Genomic DNA, 19819 nt, shown 5'->3' with positions numbered 1-19819 from the left:
TAAAATTAAATGAGAGTTAATGAATTTTAAGGTTTTCCTTGGTCTGTGTGAAACATCCTAAAAGTGCCTTATAAATAGGACCAAAGGAGTAATATTCAGACAAAACAATGGAATTAACAAGAAAAGCCATGTCACCTGCTTATTAGACATGCTAGATCAGATTATTTTGGTCAAACTTGTGCTGACTCATCAATTTCACAGTCAAAGTAACAGATCTGTTAGCATAGGATACTGGTGCACCATTTTAATTACTTTGATGGCAAAATTGTACCATAAATTACTTTAGGTCACTGGGTGCACCTGGAAAATACTTGGGGGTGCTGAATGCACCTTAACCCCAAAAAAATTCCACATCACCTGCTTATTAGACATGCCACGTCAGATTATTTTGGTCAAACTTGTGCTGACTCATCAATTTAAAGGTCAAAGTAACATATCTGTTAGCATGGGATACCGGTGCACCATTTTAATTACTTTGAGGGCAAAATTGCACCATAAATTACTTTAGGCCACTGGGTGCACCTGGCAAAATATTTGGGGATGCTGGTGCACCTTAACCCTTAAATATATTCAAAGCCTTTCAAGAAGAACATGAAACATGCATTCTTTTATTAAAAAAAATCAATATTTCATATTTTTAGCTAAAGAAATTTAACTAATATAAATTAGCATTATTTTTTAAAATACATGAATTCTGAGGGAATATTTATTTCTTTTTAATAACTATTATATATTTAATATTATTGCCCTTTGGGATTTCAACATCGTCAAAACATAAATAAAATGTAATTTTATATCATGATTTTTTTATTAATGAACTTTTAATTTGGGAATTTGCTCTAAAAGAATTGAGTCTTAAAAGATTTATATTTTAATTACTTTTTTCTTCCAAATCATTTATACCCGTCCCCTTTTAATCCTTTATTACAAAAACCAAATATTAACTACGTAGTTAGCCAAAAAAATTACGTCTGCAACATTTCAATTTTCATATTTTCATCCATAATGTTAATGGATATATATATTTATATATATATTTTCTGGTTAAAGGTATGCCCTCTCTGCATTTTCATGAAAATTATTGCAGGTCCATTAAACACATTAGAGTTAGTTTCTTTTTAGGTTGTTATATCTACTGTGAATACAATTACGTAATATAATATACTTAACTAGTACTACTCTATTCTTTATTATAAGAAAATTAGCAACATGTCTTCATCTTTAATAACAAACTCAACATATCAAAAAATTCCTAACTAAATATACTAACGTTGCTATAAAAATTAAAAAAGAAATTAAGTAAGAGAATGCACCTTAATCAGATCAATAATCAACCTTCAAGTTGGAATAAAATGCAGTACACCACAATACAGCACACACCACCAATATCTTACTGGAAGAGGAAGGAAACAACTGAGAAAGAAGAAGAAATGGCCAATATCTATGGAAGAGGAAGAATGGACTAAGGAAGAGGAAAGAGTGGAATGAGGAAAGAAAGCAACCATAGTGAAAAAAATCGGAGCATGCAACAATTATATAGACCATGCAACAATTATATGAACCATGCACTTATTACTCCCACATACCCTTTTTCTTCTTTTATCACTTCAAGTTTCAGCTTTACACTATGCCTTCACAAGCTGAGAGGACCGAACAAACAACACATGGCGAATCTTATAGATTGATTTGACCAAGCTACAATACAAGTGATGGAAATATCAGGAGAAGGCACGCTGGAGCACTTTTTGAATGAGGACAAAACTGAAGTTGTTTACGCGGTGAACGACTTCCAATTTTTGTAATGTCACATTCCCAAAGCTGTTCTTGGCGTGAACGACTTCTCTAGAAATTTAAAATCATTCTCACCGTGAACGACTTCCAGTGACATATTTCTGGAAATACTTCGCACCATGTAGCATTTCGATAATATCTTGTACTGTTTATAGTATCCTGGCAAAAAAGCCAGGACTCATCTGATGCGGTAAGATGGAAGGTTGAGGATTTGGAGAAGTTGCTGGAACGCATAATGGCTGTCTTGTCTCCTTGCGATGAGAATGGGGAGGCTATGATTAAATGGATGGGGTTAAAAATGTCACATTCAATATTCATCAACCAAAGGAGTCCTAAGAAAATGAGTCAAATAATCTCAATATCCTATTGAAAGAATCAGAATAAAACAGAAAATGCACGATTGGTTTATGAATTTTATTAAAAGCAACAGCCGCGACATGATGAGATGAGATAATATTATGGCCTGGAGGGGAAAACGAGGGGCGAAAACATTTACTTCCTACTAGATTTACCTCAAATGAATGATAAATGATGTAAGTGATTTTCTTCTTATATATAACTTTAATTCTATGATGCGTTCCATTTTGATTTGATTCCCAAGAGGGAAACCCTAGAGGCGAATTGAGGCAAATTCCTGGGCCGTAATTTGTCACTGTTTTTAATAGAAGCATAGGACATTTGCCGTGTAGTTGATCTCGTTTCTTTAACCAAGATGGAAGATACTACTGTTTTTCCTTTTTTAACAGTTTGCTCCCATCGCATTTGGCTTTTGTTCCTTTCTTCGTTAACACCATATTCATCAAAATTCCCCCAATGCCACCTGACAATCAACTCATGCCTTTGGTTTTCACTTACTGGTGACAATATCTAGCTTCTTCCCTTTTGAGAAGCCATTCATTTTTCTTCGACCTTCCCTTTTCACTACCAACATTAATTTTGAAAACACCAAAGATCCAACTTGGAAAAGGATGTTAATATCCGAGGACTACGCAGGAAAATTAAAACCACACAAATGATGGTGCCGTGAAAATAAGCATCCTCAAAGCCCTCTCCCATCGTCCAGACTTCAAACATAAGCATCATCAAGAGACGCGAATGTAAAACATCAAGCAAACCGTGTTCACTCAACTAATGCCCAATAACGAGGCGATCCTGAGGTTGAACTCGGAAGAGCGCCGTGCAATTAATTCCCATCGGACTACCTAACGTTTAACGCTTTTTGGTTAACTGAAGCAGACCTGACATTATTTAGAGATTCATAAGCGTCTTTTAAGGAACGCACAAACATACAACAGTTACATCCCCTCACATTAGACAACATTCTTACTTACACACGCCCGAGCTTAACAAATCAAAAACCAAAGGCAATTTGATCGCGATGCACAGGAATTCACAAGTGCGCAACAATTCACAATCTACATTGTAACCAAGCCTGACAAGTACGTGGCAAGGTGAAGAACTGGCCAAATATCATGGGCGAAAACTTTAGGACGAACTACACTTATATTTAATGGCAACAAAATGTTAGCCAAATACAAATTAGCGTGGCCGCGCACAAGAATAAGAGCTAGACATTGCAAGCTTGACACATTTACCCAATTCTAAAACCAAAACACAATCATTTAAACGGCACATCTGTTCCATAGTATTTGCCTATCATAATTAATCTAAGAAGACAACTAAAATTTGTTTCTAAATGAAATAAAACTGAATAATAAACTCTTAACAGCAGCCATCCTCCTTCCCAGAAAGATACAGAACAATTCAAGCACGTTCCCCACGAATCCTTCTAGCCAGCTGGATATCCTTAGGCATAATTGTGACACGTTTGGCATGGATGGCACAAAGGTTAGTGTCCTCAAAAAGCCCAACTAGGTAAGCCTCAGCTGCTTCTTGCAATGCAAGCACCGCATGGCTCTGGAAACGGAGGTCAGTCTGCCATCGCAGAACGCGGAACTGTCAATACCTTCCAAGAAGAGATAACATCTTAGGAATGCCAACGAGAGAAATATTCACGATACCTTGAAGTCTTGAGCAATTTCACGAACAAGCCTCTGGAAAGGGAGTTTCCTGATCAAAAGCTCAGTACTTTTCTGGTACTTCCTAATCTCACTGTCATCACAAAAAAAACAATTCAGACACATACAACAAACCTAGTACAACAAACAGCTTCACTCATCATGTGTGCGCGTGCTCTCGCATGACGAAACACATGTATCCACGAACAACTCACCGAAGAGCAACTGTTCCAGGGCGATAACGGTGAGGCTTCTTCACACCACCAGTGGTCGGTGCCGACTTACGGGCAGCTTTGGTAGCAAGTTGCTTCCGGGGCGCTTTTCCACCGGTTGACTTGCGAGCAGTTTGCTTCGTACGGGCCATCTATATAAATTAGAGCAATGAAATCATCGAATTGTTACGCTAATAACAATGAACAACAAGCCATTAGAATAAAGAGATGATATTCCATTCAACCAAAATGAAGCAATCAACACAGCAAAGAAACCCGAAAATTAATGCTTGAAGCCTAACCCCAAAGAACAAATGATGGAGCAATCATACGACTGAAGCACTAATAGAAGAGAAGAAGGGACGAATGAGAAGCGAAACGATAACCACAAGGCATGGACCCGACCAATCGTAAGTCTAAATCAAACACAAACTCGCGCGCCCAATTACCGAACACAGGTTAATTAGACGGATCTCATAACTGAGTCAACGACCAGACCAACAAAGCAAGCAAACCACAAAATTTCTAGGAACATCTACGAAGAAGATGACATGAGAAGAGATTGGAGAAGAAATTCATAGAACCTCCTCGAAACACGTACGCCGACTTCTTCACAGTAATTCCGAAACCAGATTATTAAAGATTCAATTTCAACAAAAAGGAACTTAAGATTATAACTAATACAAACGCTAATTCTAAACCCTAATTTCCTTAATCCCAAAAGAAATCTTACCTCGAGCGCGCTTACCCTCTCTCTCTCCTCCTTCTTTGCTGAGTCGGTATGAGAAAAATCAAAAGTTTCCAACGGCCGCCTAGCTGCAGGGTATTAATAGCGTGTTAACAAGGGCAATAGAATGATCGGACGGATAAAAATCATTATCCGTGTGTTTTATTTATCAAGAATCCGACGGTAACTACAGTGCTCTTCTGTGTTTTCTGGGGCTAAATTAACGGCTGCGATTTCATTAAAGAGATCAGACGCGGATCGTGATTTAGGATTACTCGCTTCTTATTGGTTATTCTAGTGACACTTTTTAGAATCGGAAAAATTATTATTATTATTTGGCCGTCACCTTTTTATCGTTATTGTATATATTTATCTACGATCCGCAATTTCAATACATTATACATCCACATATCTATCGGTGGCAAAAATTTACAAAAAAGATTTAATAGGGAACTTACAATATTCAAAATTTATAATAAATTATAAGCTAAAGTATATTTTTAGTCATTTAACTTTACACAAGATTCATTTTGTTTTCTTAACTTTAAAAAAATAAAACTTTTAGTCTTGGAACCCTAAAACTGTTAATAAAAAATAATGATATTAAGCTTTTGAATACTGATAAACATTACTAAATACTAACATATTAAGTTTAATATTCAAAACAACATAATTATTACAAAAAAATCATCATTTAAAACTAATAATTTTAGAGTTAAAGGACTAAAAGTATACTTTTTAAAGTTAAGAAACCAAACTGAAGCCTTACATAAAGTTAAAGGATTAAACATATACTTTCGCATAAATTATAAATACCAGTGTCTAACTCAATAAATTATAAATATATCCAGTTTGGGGTGAGTTTATTTTTTTAATTAAAACTATTGAATGATTATGATGAAGAGATAATATTATCTACTATAAAAGAATTTTTTACATAATCCATAGAATAACTCTACCTATGTGATTAAGGGTGTTCACGGGACGGGACGGGACCGGGACAGGCCCGTCCCGGTGAACGGGACGGGACAGGGTTTTAGTCCCGTGTCCCGTCCCGTCCTGGTTTTGTCCCGGTCCCGTCGGGACCGGGACGGGACGGGACGTCCCGTTCCCTCTTCTTTTTTTTTTTTAAAAAATACTATAATTTTTTATATGAAATTTTTTTATGTTATAATGCTTATTTTTTGTTAGGCTTTTAAAGATAAAAACATTATAAAAAATATTAGGTAGAAAACTCAATTATATAGTATAAAAAAGGTGTAAAAACAATACTGTAAAAAAAATACGATTAAAAAAACACTATATAATGGCTTTATGAATTATTTTATTGAGGAAGGAGATATTGTTCAGATAATATTACAACTTAAGAGTTAAAAATCACTATAATAATAATTATTATTATTAATAAGTAAATTGAATAATCTAATAATAATTATTAATAAATAATTTTTTAAAAAAAAATATCCCGGGACGGGACGGGACAACCCCGTCCCGCGTCTCGTCCCGTCCTGGTCACTCCCGTCCCGTCCCGTCCCGTACTTGTCCCGTCCCGAATTTTTTTTTGTCCCGTCCCGTCCCGTCCCGAACTCACCGGAACCGGGACGGGACGACCGAGACGGGACAAATTGAACACCCCTATGTGATACTATCTCCGGTCCTAATTATAAAAGTTAGTTGACTAATTTAAAAAGATTAAGGAAATAAGTTAAGTTAGTTATTTGTAATAAATAGGTGTTGTCTTTCCTAAAATATCCTTGCTAATCAAATGTATTGGCTAGAATTATTATTATTAAAAGGACTACTTTAAAAAAATGCATGAATATGATAAACAAAATAGATTGAGATTCTATATTTATGACCAAAATAAAAATCAAACAGGTTTTATATTAAAGACAGAAGATAGCAGTAAATAGCAATAACAATTACAATGATTTTATGATGTATAAAATGTTTGTAACAATTTTATGATGATTAATTTTTGTTATATTCATAATCATGTTGGTATTAATTATAGGGATCATTTGGTTTATCGGAGGCACCAATCAATGAGGCCGCTAATAAAAGGGTTTTATAGTGTATTCCTCTGAGTATATACTGTACAGTGCTTTTTTTTTTTTCGGTTAACAATTATGGTTATTGCCCGAATAAATGCGCGAAGCTTGTACCGGTCCTTAATATAAAATCCTATTTGACTTTTATTTTGGTCCTAAATATAAGACCTCAATCCACTTTGTCTTTCATATTTATCTACTTTTTCTAAGATAGTCTTTCTAATAATGGTAGTTGTAGATAAGAAACTTGATTAGCAAAGATATTTTAGAAAAAATAACATATTCATTACAAATAACTAACTTAACTAAGTTTCTTAATCTCTTCAAATTAGTCAACCGAGTCTTATAATTAGGACCGAAGGTAGTATTTGCCATTCAAATTGCAATGCCAGCAAAAGACCACGCTATCTGGAAATTCATGCAAAATACTATGTATAACTACTTAATATAGAAGTTAGTTTAACATTTAATTTAATCTTAAATATCATCTTTGGTATTTAATATAAAAGGTAATTTAAAATATAATCCAATTTTAAATATAAGACTCTAATCTAATTTATTTTTCATATTTATCTATTTTTTCTCAAAGTAGTCCTTATAATAATTACAAATGTTTAAGGTTTTATCTAATAATAATTCTAACTCATACAAATGATTATTAATAATATTTTAGAAAAAAAATATCTATTTATTCTAAATAATTAACTTAATAAATTTTTTTAATTTATTTAAATTAGTCTATAAGCCAACGTGCCTGAAATGCATCTTCCTGTTTTGGTCTTTGACAAAGTCCTCCTTGGCCACATGCTTTTTGGGCTTTTAGATCTGGTTTCGTTGTATTTTATTTGCCCATTATTTGGATAGAAACTAAATCTTGATTTTAAAAATATTTTTATGATTTATAAAATAAATATATAAAAAAATTTATCTCATTTTATATAAAAAAATACTTTTTAAAAACACTTTAAGAGTTGCCAAACACTTTTTTAAATTATCTGGACTGAATTGTTGGCTCTTCGGATAAAATTACTCCGCAATAAAGCGACACTAAGGACCATTGATTTCCTGGAGGATTACAGTGGTTTTGATTATTTTTGCTCTTCTGGTTTCGAACTTTCGATTAGCCGTGTTATTTGCTGCTTAGGGCTTGTTTTTAATTTACAAAGGCATTTTAGTCTTTTTCACATAAAAAATATACCAAATTCTTTTAACAAGTCAAATCCATTTTTTTAGTTTTAACAGCTTGTTGGAAAATTATCTAATTATAAATATAAAACCCCAATTTATTTTTTCATCAATTATTTTTTCAAATTCATTTTAGCTTATTCCTAACTAATTTATTTAACTTACAAACTGATATATAATACAATACTATTCAAAAGTATTGATGTTATAAAGAAATATTTTAAAAAATCATGTCACATTTATTTAATTTTAAATGATTGATATGTCATAATTAAATGATTAATGATTAATCTGGCTTCCTCAATTTAAATCTCACAGGCAGCAAATCCGTCGTCACATTTGAGCGAAAGAAACGGAAGTAAAAATTAAGATGCCAAATCGATTTCGCACCCAAAACCTCGCAACACAAATAACGGCAACTCAAACGAGCGCTAAGCCCTTAGCTGCCAGCTAATTAATTCTAGGTTTGGTTTCCTATAATTCGATACACCTGATCGAACAGACGATAAGATACATCGGCCACATTACTCCTAAGAGGGTTGTCGCTACATTATAAAACGCTCATCCACGAATAATACAAATAACGACAATTCGTAGTTTATTCTCAGCCATTTTAGGTGCGCAACAGAATAAATTCATAGTGTACAGAATAGAACTATTGCTGGAGAGTGGGTTTGGAACAAGCTACACTAAGATTAGATGGCAACAAAATGTTAACCAAATACAATTTAGCGTGGCCGCACACATAAGAACCAGAAAGTCCAATTTTAACACATCTACCGAGTTCTAACATTAAGCAAAACACGATCCCTTTAACCATTGTATCTTTAATACAATATCTGCCTATCACAAATCATCTAACCCAACAGTGAATGCCTTCAAAAGGCAGTAAGGCACAGCTAAAATTTGTTTCAATCAAATATAACAGACGAATAAACACTTAGCAGCCATCCTATCTTCACAACTAGCACAACAACTCAAGCACGCTCCCCACGGATCCTTCTAGCCAGCTGAATATCCTTAGGCATGATTGTGACCCGTTTGGCATGAATGGCACAGAGGTTAGTGTCCTCAAATAGCCCAACCAGGTATGCCTCAGCTGCTTCTTGCAATGCAAGCACAGCATGGCTCTGGAAACGAAGGTCAGTCTGCCACCACAACCAAATACGATCAATATCTTCACTGGACGCCGAATATTTAAAGAACAATAACAAAAAATAACCACCATACCTTAAAGTCTTGAGCAATTTCACGCACAAGCCTCTGAAAGGGGAGTTTCCTAATCAAAAGCTCAGTGCTCTTCTGGTATTTCCTAATCTCACTGTCATCACAAAAAGCACGATTATCAGCCCTGGAAAATACCAAACTTAAAATAAAACGACATAACCCCAAAAAAATTCCCTTCACCCACCGAAGAGCAACTGTTCCAGGGCGATAACGATGGGGCTTCTTGACACCACCAGTGGTTGGTGCAGACTTACGAGCAGCCTAAAACCATGATGAATACATTGGATAAGAAGACTGTAATACAACATGTAAAACTATCGGAAATTTTCTAGATAATAATACTGATGTAAACAAACCTTGGTGGCAAGTTGCTTCCTGGGGGCCTTTCCACCAGTAGACTTACGAGCAGTTTGCTTAGTACGAGCCATCTGGAAGAAATACGATCAACAAGTTATGAAACTAAATTAAATTCAAACCGAAATTATCCATAAATATTCAAGATTCCAGCTACCCGGGGGGGGGGGGGAGTCAATACGAATAATGCAAGAGAAGCCAACCACAAGGGAGACTACAGAAGCAGAAACCCCAAATAAATCATGCATCACATGATTTTAAACCCTATGAGAAGAAAAACGAAAAGGAACGGGGCAAAATCGCAAGAAGGAATAGACAAAAGCAACCGTAAGTCCACGTCAAACACAAACACGCCCACAGAATCACATATTACAAATTGGTAAGACGGATCTCGTCAAAACTTGAACCTTGATTAATGCTATTTCTCCCTTGAGCCAGAAGAAGAATTAAATACGTATATACATATATATAAAGATTAAGTTCATTCAGTGCAGATGACCTAAAGACAAGAAACGTGCATAATTCTAAGGCACGCACACTAGTAAGATATGAAAAGAAAAGCGATTGAGCGAAGAAAATTCCACCGTTCAACTAAATGCTCTAATCTACTCAACATCCGCGCGCGGATCTCTTCAACGTAATCCAAGAATCGAGCTACTTAATAGTAGATTGCAAGGAAAAGGAAACTCCTAAAATTGTTGCCAAACAACGGCAACCTTAAACCCTAAATTCCTCAACTGCAGAAATAATCTCACCTCGTGCAACAAGCGTCTTCCTTGTCTCTTCCTTCCTGCGTCCCTCGCTGAACCTGCGTGAGAAGAATCAAAAGTTTCCAACGGGCTGCAACCGATGAGCTATAAATAGCGTGTGATAAAGGGGACACGGAATGATCGGACGGGTAGAAATCAGTATCCGTGTGTTTCCTTTCGCAAGAATCGGACGGTCGCTACAGTGCTTCGCTGTGTTTTCTGGAGCTAGATAAACGGCCGCGATTTCATTACAGAGATAAGACACGGATCGTGATTTATCATTGCTCGCTCCCCATTGGTTGCTTCCCTCGTCACCGTTAGAATTGGTAAAAATATGATTATAATAATCCCGCCTTGCTCCGTAAAACAAGCGAGGGGTGGTATGAAATAACGCTGCATTGACTTTTTAATTAGCGTAACTTACAGTGGGCGCTTCTAAAAGGCCAGCACGTCAGGAATTTTTTCCAGCATACGCCTCCAACATCGTATTGCGTTTTTCCTTTTCTTATTTTCCTTCTTCTGTTTTTCATTGGGCTGGCTCATACACGACGCCCATAAGCCCAAAACAGGAAAAGTGCATTGAATGCATGTAAATTGGTTCTGACATTAGGATTTAGGAGCATTGGTTAACCCAGTTCATCTAAAAGCTAATAGCAAAAACAAAAAGGCGAATGTTTGCCATTCAAGAGCCTGTTTGGTGGAATAGCAGAAGTAGTTTTTCAATTATAATTTTGAAAATATCATATAAGCATACGACAATGGTTTTATTTTACTTAGATAAGTGTGCTTATTAGTACTTTTTAAAAGTAATTCCAAACAAAGAAGTGCCATATCACTGCCTAATTGTGCACCATAAAGTGAAAGTACAGGCTGCAAGAAATTCCTCACTTCCCATTATACCGAGATTATCAAAGAATTAGGATAAATTCAATACTTTAAAATATTTTATCATACATTCAGTATTTTAAAGTATTTAATTAAAATATTTTTTAAATACGCCAACACCTTAAAATATTTTTTAATACATCTAATAACTTAAAATATTTTTTAAGTGCGTCTAACACCCAGAAATATTATCTAGTACATCCAGTATCAAAGCGCCAAAAATACTTAATGAACCCGAGAAAATACTTGCATCTTAACCTTAACTGTAAAGAAGAAGCAATTTAATTAACAACGACCCAGTTCAACCTCAATATAAATCTTCATCAATATCATTAATCAATATGTATATGCGAAATTTAGATGAAATTATACTATTCATATTTATTTCTTGGACTCCATACAAACGAAACTCGGATCTATGTCTAGAAATTTTGCCACTTTATATTGCATTTTTTAAACGAAAATAAATAGTCAAAATATTCTGACAACAATTTACATCATCAGAGGCATCTTTTACCATCCAATGCCACCTTGAAATTCATCACTGCATTTCCTTCTTTCTTCAATGTTATTTCTGTGCCGTCCGATTCTGCTCGAAAAGGGGGGGAAATAAAACTTTCCTGACTCCTCTTTTACATTGATATGAACAGATACATATAATTTGAAACTAAATATTAGCTTGCCACGCCCAAACACCAAAAAATACTCATCAGGCACTGACCCGAGACCAACTATAAGAACAAAAGTATAAACAACCAACAAATACAGCATAGACCAATGGATCAGAGGAATCGAACTTGAATCATGGCAATAGACCAAGCAGAGGCACCTATAACCAACAAATTTGGTCCATCTAGTGCCAGCCAAAGCCCCACCAAGGACTTCCTGTGATGATGACTATAAAAGTCCACCGGTATTTTTGTCAACTTTCCCTGTCAAGCTGAGAATCCTCGGCTCCCCTGCCCAAAGCATGAATTTTTTTAACTTCTTTCTAATATTAGGTATCACTAAAGTGAAAGGAGTCAGCCACTACGAAGTGCGTAGCAATCTGAACAACGGCAGTACGAACGGCTCCAGAAGCCGGTGCAACAGATGTGGGCAGGTGAGGCAAGCAGAGCGGCATACACTGCTCACTTTCTTCAGGTGGGCAGTAAAAAGAGATTGCTGACCGGCAGAAGATGAATCTGTAGATAATACACATCACACAGAAGTTGGTTCACCCGCACATAAAATAGTCAAAATTGAAGTTTTGCAAAAATTCAAATTATTTTTTTTTTTTTTAAAAAAAAACCCACTGATCCACCAGAAGCTAAAACCAAGATACCTTAAAATGAGCCGCCGCAAAAATGGATCGGTTATCATTTGAGCCCATACTAAATCCAAGTTAGTGGTTGATGAGCATAGAATTATTTCCCACTCAGCAAAGGCATTAGCAAGAATGGTCTCCGCTTGATTATAGACATCCTAATGTTAAACACAACAATGAGTATGCCAAGAATCAAGGTGCGCTAAGAGACATCAAGGACTACTCAGATCAACCAACCTTGTCAACCTCACTCGGGGACAGGCCAACCATCTGGCAAAATGCTGACAGAGGAGCAGTCAAGAAGAACGTAAACTGGCTTCCGTTATGCAAATGCACATCAGATGGATTCTTGAAAACTGGCAATAAAGGTGAAAGAAAAAGAGCAGCTGTCTCCCCCCTTTCTGCACCACGTAAAACCTGCAATCAATTATGTCTATCAGGATAACTCTGTAAAGGATTCTCCTACAGAAATACACAAAGGACCAACAATACATCAGGTCTCGAGATGCCCATGCATGCACACCCACACCCCAACAATACATCAGGACTCAAGACACACAAAATAGTCTAATTCAATGTTCAAGATGTACTAGCTCCATCAAGATAGCGTCAAAAGCATTCCTCATCCCTAATCCACAAAGATGCTGCTTTGACATTCTAGCAGTTGTAACTTAGCCAGGAATTTACACTAAACTTAGCCAGGAATTTACACTAAAACATTTAACTCAAGTATCTGTCTATTTCGCTCCTCTAACTCTACTGAGAGAAAAATCTATGCAAATCAACATGGCATTTTTCCTTTGAAATGCTAAGACAAAACCTGATCATAGGCAGGAAAAAAAAAATACAAATTTTATTGTCTGTTGGAGAGGGGAAAATTACTCATAGGTCCCGGTAAGAAAACTAAATGCAGAAAATCCCCAAAAAAAAAAAATCATATTTACATGTCATACTTGCACATTTACAAGTTAAATTTGACAATTTATGTTTACAAGTCGAACTTCCATATTTACAAGTCAAACTTGTAAAAAAATTGAATTTCCTGGGACCTCTCTGTATATTTAATTTATTTGAACTGGAACCTGTGGGTAATTTTTCCTTTTAAAAATTAAAATTAGATTCAAGAAATATAGAGAATAGCTCAACCCAACAAATTCCCCCGGCAAGCCTTGCACAAGTTTTGACAAACCTGCCTTGAATGCATGGCTGTTATCACTATCAATAATGAAGAAAAGAGGTTTGCGGGTGAAAGGAATAAGATCGCCAGGGTAAAGATTGTTTGAACCTGCTATTCCAAGAAAAAAACAGAAGTGAGTGAAGATGAAAAACGTGCATGTTTCTTCTGTAACATAAATCAAGACTACTAAAATTAAATCTTGTAACACGACTGGGAACACATGCTCTCAACAGGAACATAGTGAAGAGACCCACTGCAAATACCCACCATCAATGCCCTTGGGACCAAACCACAGATAGTTCTCGTAGTAGGAGTTGGATTCTCTCTTGCCATTGATCTGAGAGTCAGAAGGTCCACTGCTCTGCTCTTGGGAAGTCTGAGAAAGGACCTTGTGCCTCGAATGTTTTGATGACCCTCCAGAATTCTCCAATTGATGGATATTATTATAACCAGCCTTCCCTGTATAAGCAATAACCATGGTAAATAACCTAACATGACAAGACCAATAGAATGATTTTTTACACTAAAAAAAATCAAATACCTGAGGCTGATAGATATACAAGCACAACACTATCTGGCGGCAGTTCCTCACAAATTGCTGCCATAACCTGTGTAGCATCATGAAGCTCAACATCAGACTAATTACATATCCAACGCCATTGAAAGATTATACATCAGCAAGACATAATTGACTTCATTTTAATTAGTGAAAAAGTGATTATTAGTTTAGGCACTCCAGCATTGAGGAAATAAAACGAACTTACGAGATAAAAATGTACACTAAATCAATTTAATACACTAAAAGCAGAGAATAAAGAATAGGCAAATCCAAATATCAAGTTGAGGGGAAATAAGTATGTGATGAAAACTCTTCCCCAGCAGGAAGCAAAAATGCTGTTTGCTTGGCCCCGGGAAACTGAATAGCATTATTACAGTGGCTCTGTAACAGGATTGAAAACTCACCGCTATCAGATGTGTTACAGATGGACGATAAAGAACAGCCTTTCTGGGATTAGGAGGCACATTCGGATCTGTCATATCTGCGGCTAGGTTCATATTTATCAACCCAGAAGTTCCTGAATGATCAATGGAGTCCCCATTCTCAATCGGTTTAACAATAGGTTTTTGGTAGGAGGGTCCACTAGGCTCCCATTCTAAACATTGCATCATTCTGTAGGTGTCTAATGTAAGCTCAGCAAATTTGACCTGAAAAAGAGAATATATAATGCTCCAGCAATTATAGGTATGCTACTCACATTTGAGAACCACAAGGTTGACATGAAGTAGTATTGACTAACCTCATTCCGATGGTAGCTTGTCAACAGGGCATCTCGAAATTTTAGAACCCTCTTAGCATGAAAACGAGCTACATATGGAAGAGAAGCCTGATGAGTATCAGTTATGACACAATAACGCAAAGGCCTGATAGCAAAGCCATTCTCTGCTTTTGTAAAGCGGACAATTTCTTGCACCACTTGCCTCCATTCCTTTAAGTTAGTTTCCTGAGAAATAGTAGATCACATTCATCAAATTACAGATGCAATGCATAACTTACATTCTATTGGTTAACGGTATAATGAGAAAAACTGGTTTATATGTAAGTATTCTGAATGTTTTATATGAATCCAGAAAATTTCGATTTTAATACTAATAATGAAGCGTGTATGGGCAGATAGAAAAAACTATCGAGTTTGAATTGGAAAAATCAATGATGAAGCATGTCAATTATGGCATGCGATAGGTTTGGAAATAAGAAATACCAGCAGAGCATTCAAAGGATGACTAAAATTTCAGACCAATATTTGAAGTTCATCTTACAGTTGCACAAATCTAGACAGTTAAAACACTCTACTGGTTATCAGTATAATACGAAAAACTTGTTTTTATAGACTGCCACTTTCCCTTTGGAAAGCTTGGTAATATCCCCCACTACAAGTATATAATACAGAAGTTTCTATTCAAATCTGATATTTCAAGCATTACATCATGTCAACCCCCCACCCAAAAAAAGGGAAATTGCATCAGGTCTAGAACCAAGGACTACTTCGAAGTAACACCATTTGGTTTTCTTTAGTAAAGTAAAATTGAGTAGGTTCAACAACCTTGATCAAGCTTAGAACACCACTATTAATTAAGAAAGAAGTTGAAGATATACCAATGAAAATAATCAGACACGTCATAAAGAATCACGGATATTTTTTAGATGCAGTAATTAAGCACTTAGCTTAAAAAATCATCACCCATTATTTAATCTTTTCTTCTTCTTTTTTTCCCTTCTTTCCTTTTTGTGAATAGCATTCGTCCCGACTGCCATGCTAAATCTATAAGTGTAAAGTTCTTCCAGTGGCAACTTTTTCCCCATTCACAAAACTTAAAAGTGAAGATTAAGGAATATCATGCCCAACAACATGACGCAATCTCTGGAATCTTATCGATTTGGTCACTCCCAGAAGTGACTCTTTATAAACCCGATCTGCTCTATCAAATTCCATCCATGTACAGCCTCGAGTAGATTCAGATGTTAACCGAAAACATATCCAGATCAAAATAAGACTTACAAGAGTTCCTGTGCTAATTATAGGGGGAAATTAGGAATTTTATATGCAATTGAGCTACAGTTACATAGCCCAATGCATCAAACAATAGGAGATGTTATTTTCATCGTTCCTCTCAAAAGAAACTTGTCTACTGATCATTTCTGATAGGATAACCGGGAAGTGGTTGATAAACACACAGCAGCTTCATAATAATTAAAACAGCATGTCAACCTTAAAGGTAGGAACCTATGAAAGGAAAAGGGTAACAACTAACAAGTGTACAGCCGAAGAAAACATTTTCCGAGCAATTCACTACTCAAAGCGTTATAGCGGTTTAGCTGAAATCAGGGGGAGAAAAAAAGAAATCTTGTTTACCCGGGTGCTGCTCTTACAATCGTCAAGCAAAGCCATGAAACGGTCCATAAGATGCTTCACCATCTCCGTTCTGTTCAAAATCACCGACACCAACAAAAACCGTGCATAAAACCTCAATTCCTTGAACCTGATTCCCGGATCTTTCGGCGAACCTTCGGATCCTTCAAAATACCTTCTGTTGAGTATCGCTTCATAGAACACATATGCTTCAACCAAGTACCTGCACTCACTACTCCTCATATACTGCCCGAAGTAAAGCTGCCCGATTCGGCTGGCGATCTCGCCGATTTCCCAGCGTTTTAGACCGCACTGAACCAGCTTGGACCGGTTCTCCTGCTGGTACTTCCAAAGTCGAGTATATGCTCTGAAAACCTTCTGATAGAAATGGTTCTGGCTAACACGCCCATAGGCTGGCACGTCGCGGACCCTAGCGAACTTGCGGTCAGCGCTCTCCACCAGAGCTCGGAAAGTCTGGAAGACAAGGTCGTTGTCAGACATGCCGGAGGTATCACTTCTCCGACCAGAAGCAGCTACCGCCGGAGGTCATCGGAAAACGATGTTGGGTAATTGCAAGGAAGAAAATCAGCGGGGAATTAAAAAAAGGATTTAATATTTAATAGCATGAACAACGAAAGAAGAGTGGGAAAGAGGGTCGGAGGAGCAGTTGGACTTCTTGCTCTGAATGTTGTGGACTGCAGTTTTATTTTAATGGTGGCGACTATATTATAATAATAATTATTATTTGCTTTTTCTACTTCTTTTTAATTTTATTTTAGTAGAATTACAGAATAAAATGTAATGACGGTTGACGCCGGTGAAGAAGAAGAAGAAGAGGGAGAGGGGGAAAGGGAGGGAGACTTTTTGGCCAAAAAATTATTTTAGAAAATTAATTAAAAACTAGAAATATTATAAATAGATAATACAATTATGTTCAGACATCAAAATTATTGTTGAATTTTCTAAATCTTCTTATCAATTTTTATAAAAGGTATCAATGAGCTTTGGAAAAGTTGCTAGTTTAGATATTTCTAAATTTATTTATAATTTTCTTTTTTTCTCACTAACCTTTTCAGTTTTTTCTCCCTAGTTAACCAGACAAATCTCTTTTTCTTTATAAGATTTTCTTCATCATTTGCCACCAGACAAATCTCTAATGGCTCTGGTTGAGCTTTATTAAATATAGCTAATATAGCTAGTTTAAACTTAAATATAAATAAAATAATTTTACCAGCCTGACTTTTTTCTTGCTTTCAAAAAAATTGTATAAGTGAAAAGCATACATCATGCATAGTTTTACAAAATACTTAAGTTTACACATCATTTTATTCTAAATTAATTTTCCACGAATTAAGTGAATTTCAGAAAAGCAAAAAAAAAAAAAAAAAGAACGTTACCTAGTGAAATAGACAGACTTAACGTTATGTTGGAATTCATTCTTTCAACAAATGGGACCAACTGAAGCAATTTTTTCATACAAGACAAATCCAAGTTAGTCTAAAACAAACTAGATCATTTACCTCATGTACTTTTTTTTTTAATTATATGATATCCAAAAAATCACATCAAACTAAATTAAAAATTGAATAAATTAGTTATTCACAACAAAGAAAATATGTTTTTCTAAAATGACAATACTTACTCAAGTTCTTTATATCCATTAGTTTTTCTTGTTAGAAATGAAAAGTTCTTTAATTTGTGGGCAATTAACAGCGAGAGTTTAAAAAAAAAAAGTGAGCTATAATCTTATATTTTAAACCAAATCAAATATTTATATTAATTCTTATATCTAAAATCAAAGAGTACTTATCTTGAAGGGATCTTTTCCATTTACATTGTTCAGACTCTTTATTATATTTAGGAAGTGTTTAGACGTATCTAAAAATACAAGTATTTTTATATAAGTTGAGGCAAAACTTCTATCACATATTTTATTTCTTATACTGTAAAATTATTTTTAAAATTATGATTTGATTTCCATTCAAATACCCATTTATATTCGAAAAACTAATGATACAAATATCACAACAACAACAACAAAAAGCAAAATCATTGTATAATTATTTAATGGCAAATCATTTTAAATTTAACCACTATACTGGACAAATTTTCAAAAGGACTGCAAGGCCCATACATTTTATTTTATTTTATTTTATTTTCAATGCTAAATTAGTTTGATTGGTCCACCATCCATTCATTACGCCACAAATAAATAAATGTATATATTTTTTCTAGGTGAATGTGGTCCTTAAAATAATTCATCGCGCAATCAATTAATATGGATTTTAGTTATATGTCATTTTCACACATGCATTTCTCAATTGAAAGAAACTTCACATAATGCACTATTATTTTTCTCCCGCATAAAAGGAAAAATAAGGAAGGAAAAAAATAAAGGACAGAAAAAGAAAAGAAAAGACTATTTGTTTTCGTCTTTGGATTATCAAAGTTTAAAGAAAGTTGACATTAGGGATGGAGATGGTTCACTAAAAGTTAGTGACCACGCTCATATCCAAAATTAAATAAAGTTAGAGATCATGCTAAGGATGTAGATAAATCCAATACCAATTATCCTCTTTTTTTGCTTAGAAAACTTCACATAACTAGCAATGGTAAATATATGCTCCCTATCTAAACTGATCCTCCTTTGGTCCTTAATATAGGACCCAATTCTTGAATTGATTTTAGTCCTAAATATAATACTCATTTCTCATATTTATCGGTTTTCTTTAAATTACCTATGGATACTCCCTCAACCATAATCAAGTAGAAGAGGGAGAGGGAGTATTAAGAAAAATGATTATGGTGTTTTAGGAAAAATATGTCACTTTTCTTATAATTAACTAACTTACCTAACATCCTTAATCTAATCAAATTAGTTAAATTGGTCTTATATTAAGGACCGAAGGAGTATAACTATAAAAATTAGATGATTAATTCATGAAGATTAAAAATATTAGTGAGATTCTACCCAAAAAAAATATCAGTAAGATTATTTGTGAAAAAAAAATATGAATTAGTTTTCCTATAATGTTCCTTTTGATTATTTGTAATGGAAACTATTTTCTTCACGCAAAAAAAAAATTCCCTTAATATACACGTCTGATAAAGAAGGGTTTAAAAAAAATTACAAATTTAAAAAATAAAATAAAATGAAGTCTTATACTACAGGTGATTGTAAGAAGTTAGCAAAATAAAATGTAGTATTTAAGATTAAAATAACTCTTT

General features: G+C 35.0%; 3 protein-coding genes across 5 annotated transcripts; all 3 read right to left on the bottom strand.

Moving 5' to 3' along the window:
• Window positions 1-3259: 3259 nt before the first annotated feature.
• On the bottom strand, window positions 3260-4844 carry LOC114712060 (histone H3.3). The gene is made up of 4 exons (XM_028896512.1): window positions 4755-4844; window positions 4025-4173; window positions 3813-3903; window positions 3260-3726 (listed from the first exon to the last, which is right to left on the bottom strand). Exons 2-4 carry the CDS (start codon window positions 4171-4173, stop codon window positions 3556-3558), a joined length of 411 nt encoding a protein of 136 aa, XP_028752345.1. The 5' UTR covers window positions 4755-4844; the 3' UTR covers window positions 3260-3555.
• A 3751-nt stretch (window positions 4845-8595) lies between these two features.
• LOC114712059 (histone H3.3) lies at window positions 8596-10423 on the bottom strand. The gene is made up of 5 exons (XM_028896510.1): window positions 10321-10423; window positions 9568-9639; window positions 9396-9472; window positions 9215-9305; window positions 8596-9132 (listed from the first exon to the last, which is right to left on the bottom strand). Exons 2-5 carry the CDS (start codon window positions 9637-9639, stop codon window positions 8962-8964), a joined length of 411 nt encoding a protein of 136 aa, XP_028752343.1. The 5' UTR covers window positions 10321-10423; the 3' UTR covers window positions 8596-8961.
• A 1131-nt stretch (window positions 10424-11554) lies between these two features.
• Window positions 11555-17260, bottom strand: LOC114712058 (protein SCAI). Of its 3 annotated transcripts, none has more exons than XM_028896508.1 (9): window positions 16595-17258; window positions 14981-15184; window positions 14646-14888; window positions 14224-14290; window positions 13950-14141; window positions 13699-13793; window positions 12743-12922; window positions 12524-12663; window positions 11555-12383 (listed from the first exon to the last, which is right to left on the bottom strand). In XM_028896508.1, exons 1-9 carry the CDS (start codon window positions 17090-17092, stop codon window positions 12197-12199), a joined length of 1806 nt encoding a protein of 601 aa, XP_028752341.1. In that variant the 5' UTR covers window positions 17093-17258; the 3' UTR covers window positions 11555-12196. The 3 variants fall into 3 exon arrangements, 2 of the variants coding, with proteins under 2 accessions (XP_028752341.1, XP_028752342.1); XM_028896509.1 differs by having other exon boundaries at window positions 11617-12383; window positions 13699-13790; window positions 16595-17257; XR_003737194.1 differs by lacking the exon at window positions 11555-12383 and having other exon boundaries at window positions 12534-12663; window positions 13695-13793; window positions 16595-17260.
• Window positions 17261-19819: the final 2559 nt, after the last annotated feature.

The sequence above is a fragment of the Neltuma alba genome, unplaced genomic scaffold (genome assembly GCF_004799145.2).
Source record: "Neltuma alba isolate B1F8T4 unplaced genomic scaffold, ASM479914v2 tig00011331_pilon, whole genome shotgun sequence".
NCBI lineage: Eukaryota > Viridiplantae > Streptophyta > Magnoliopsida > Fabales > Fabaceae > Neltuma > Neltuma alba.
This window is presented reverse-complemented; position numbering and strand designations above follow the sequence as displayed.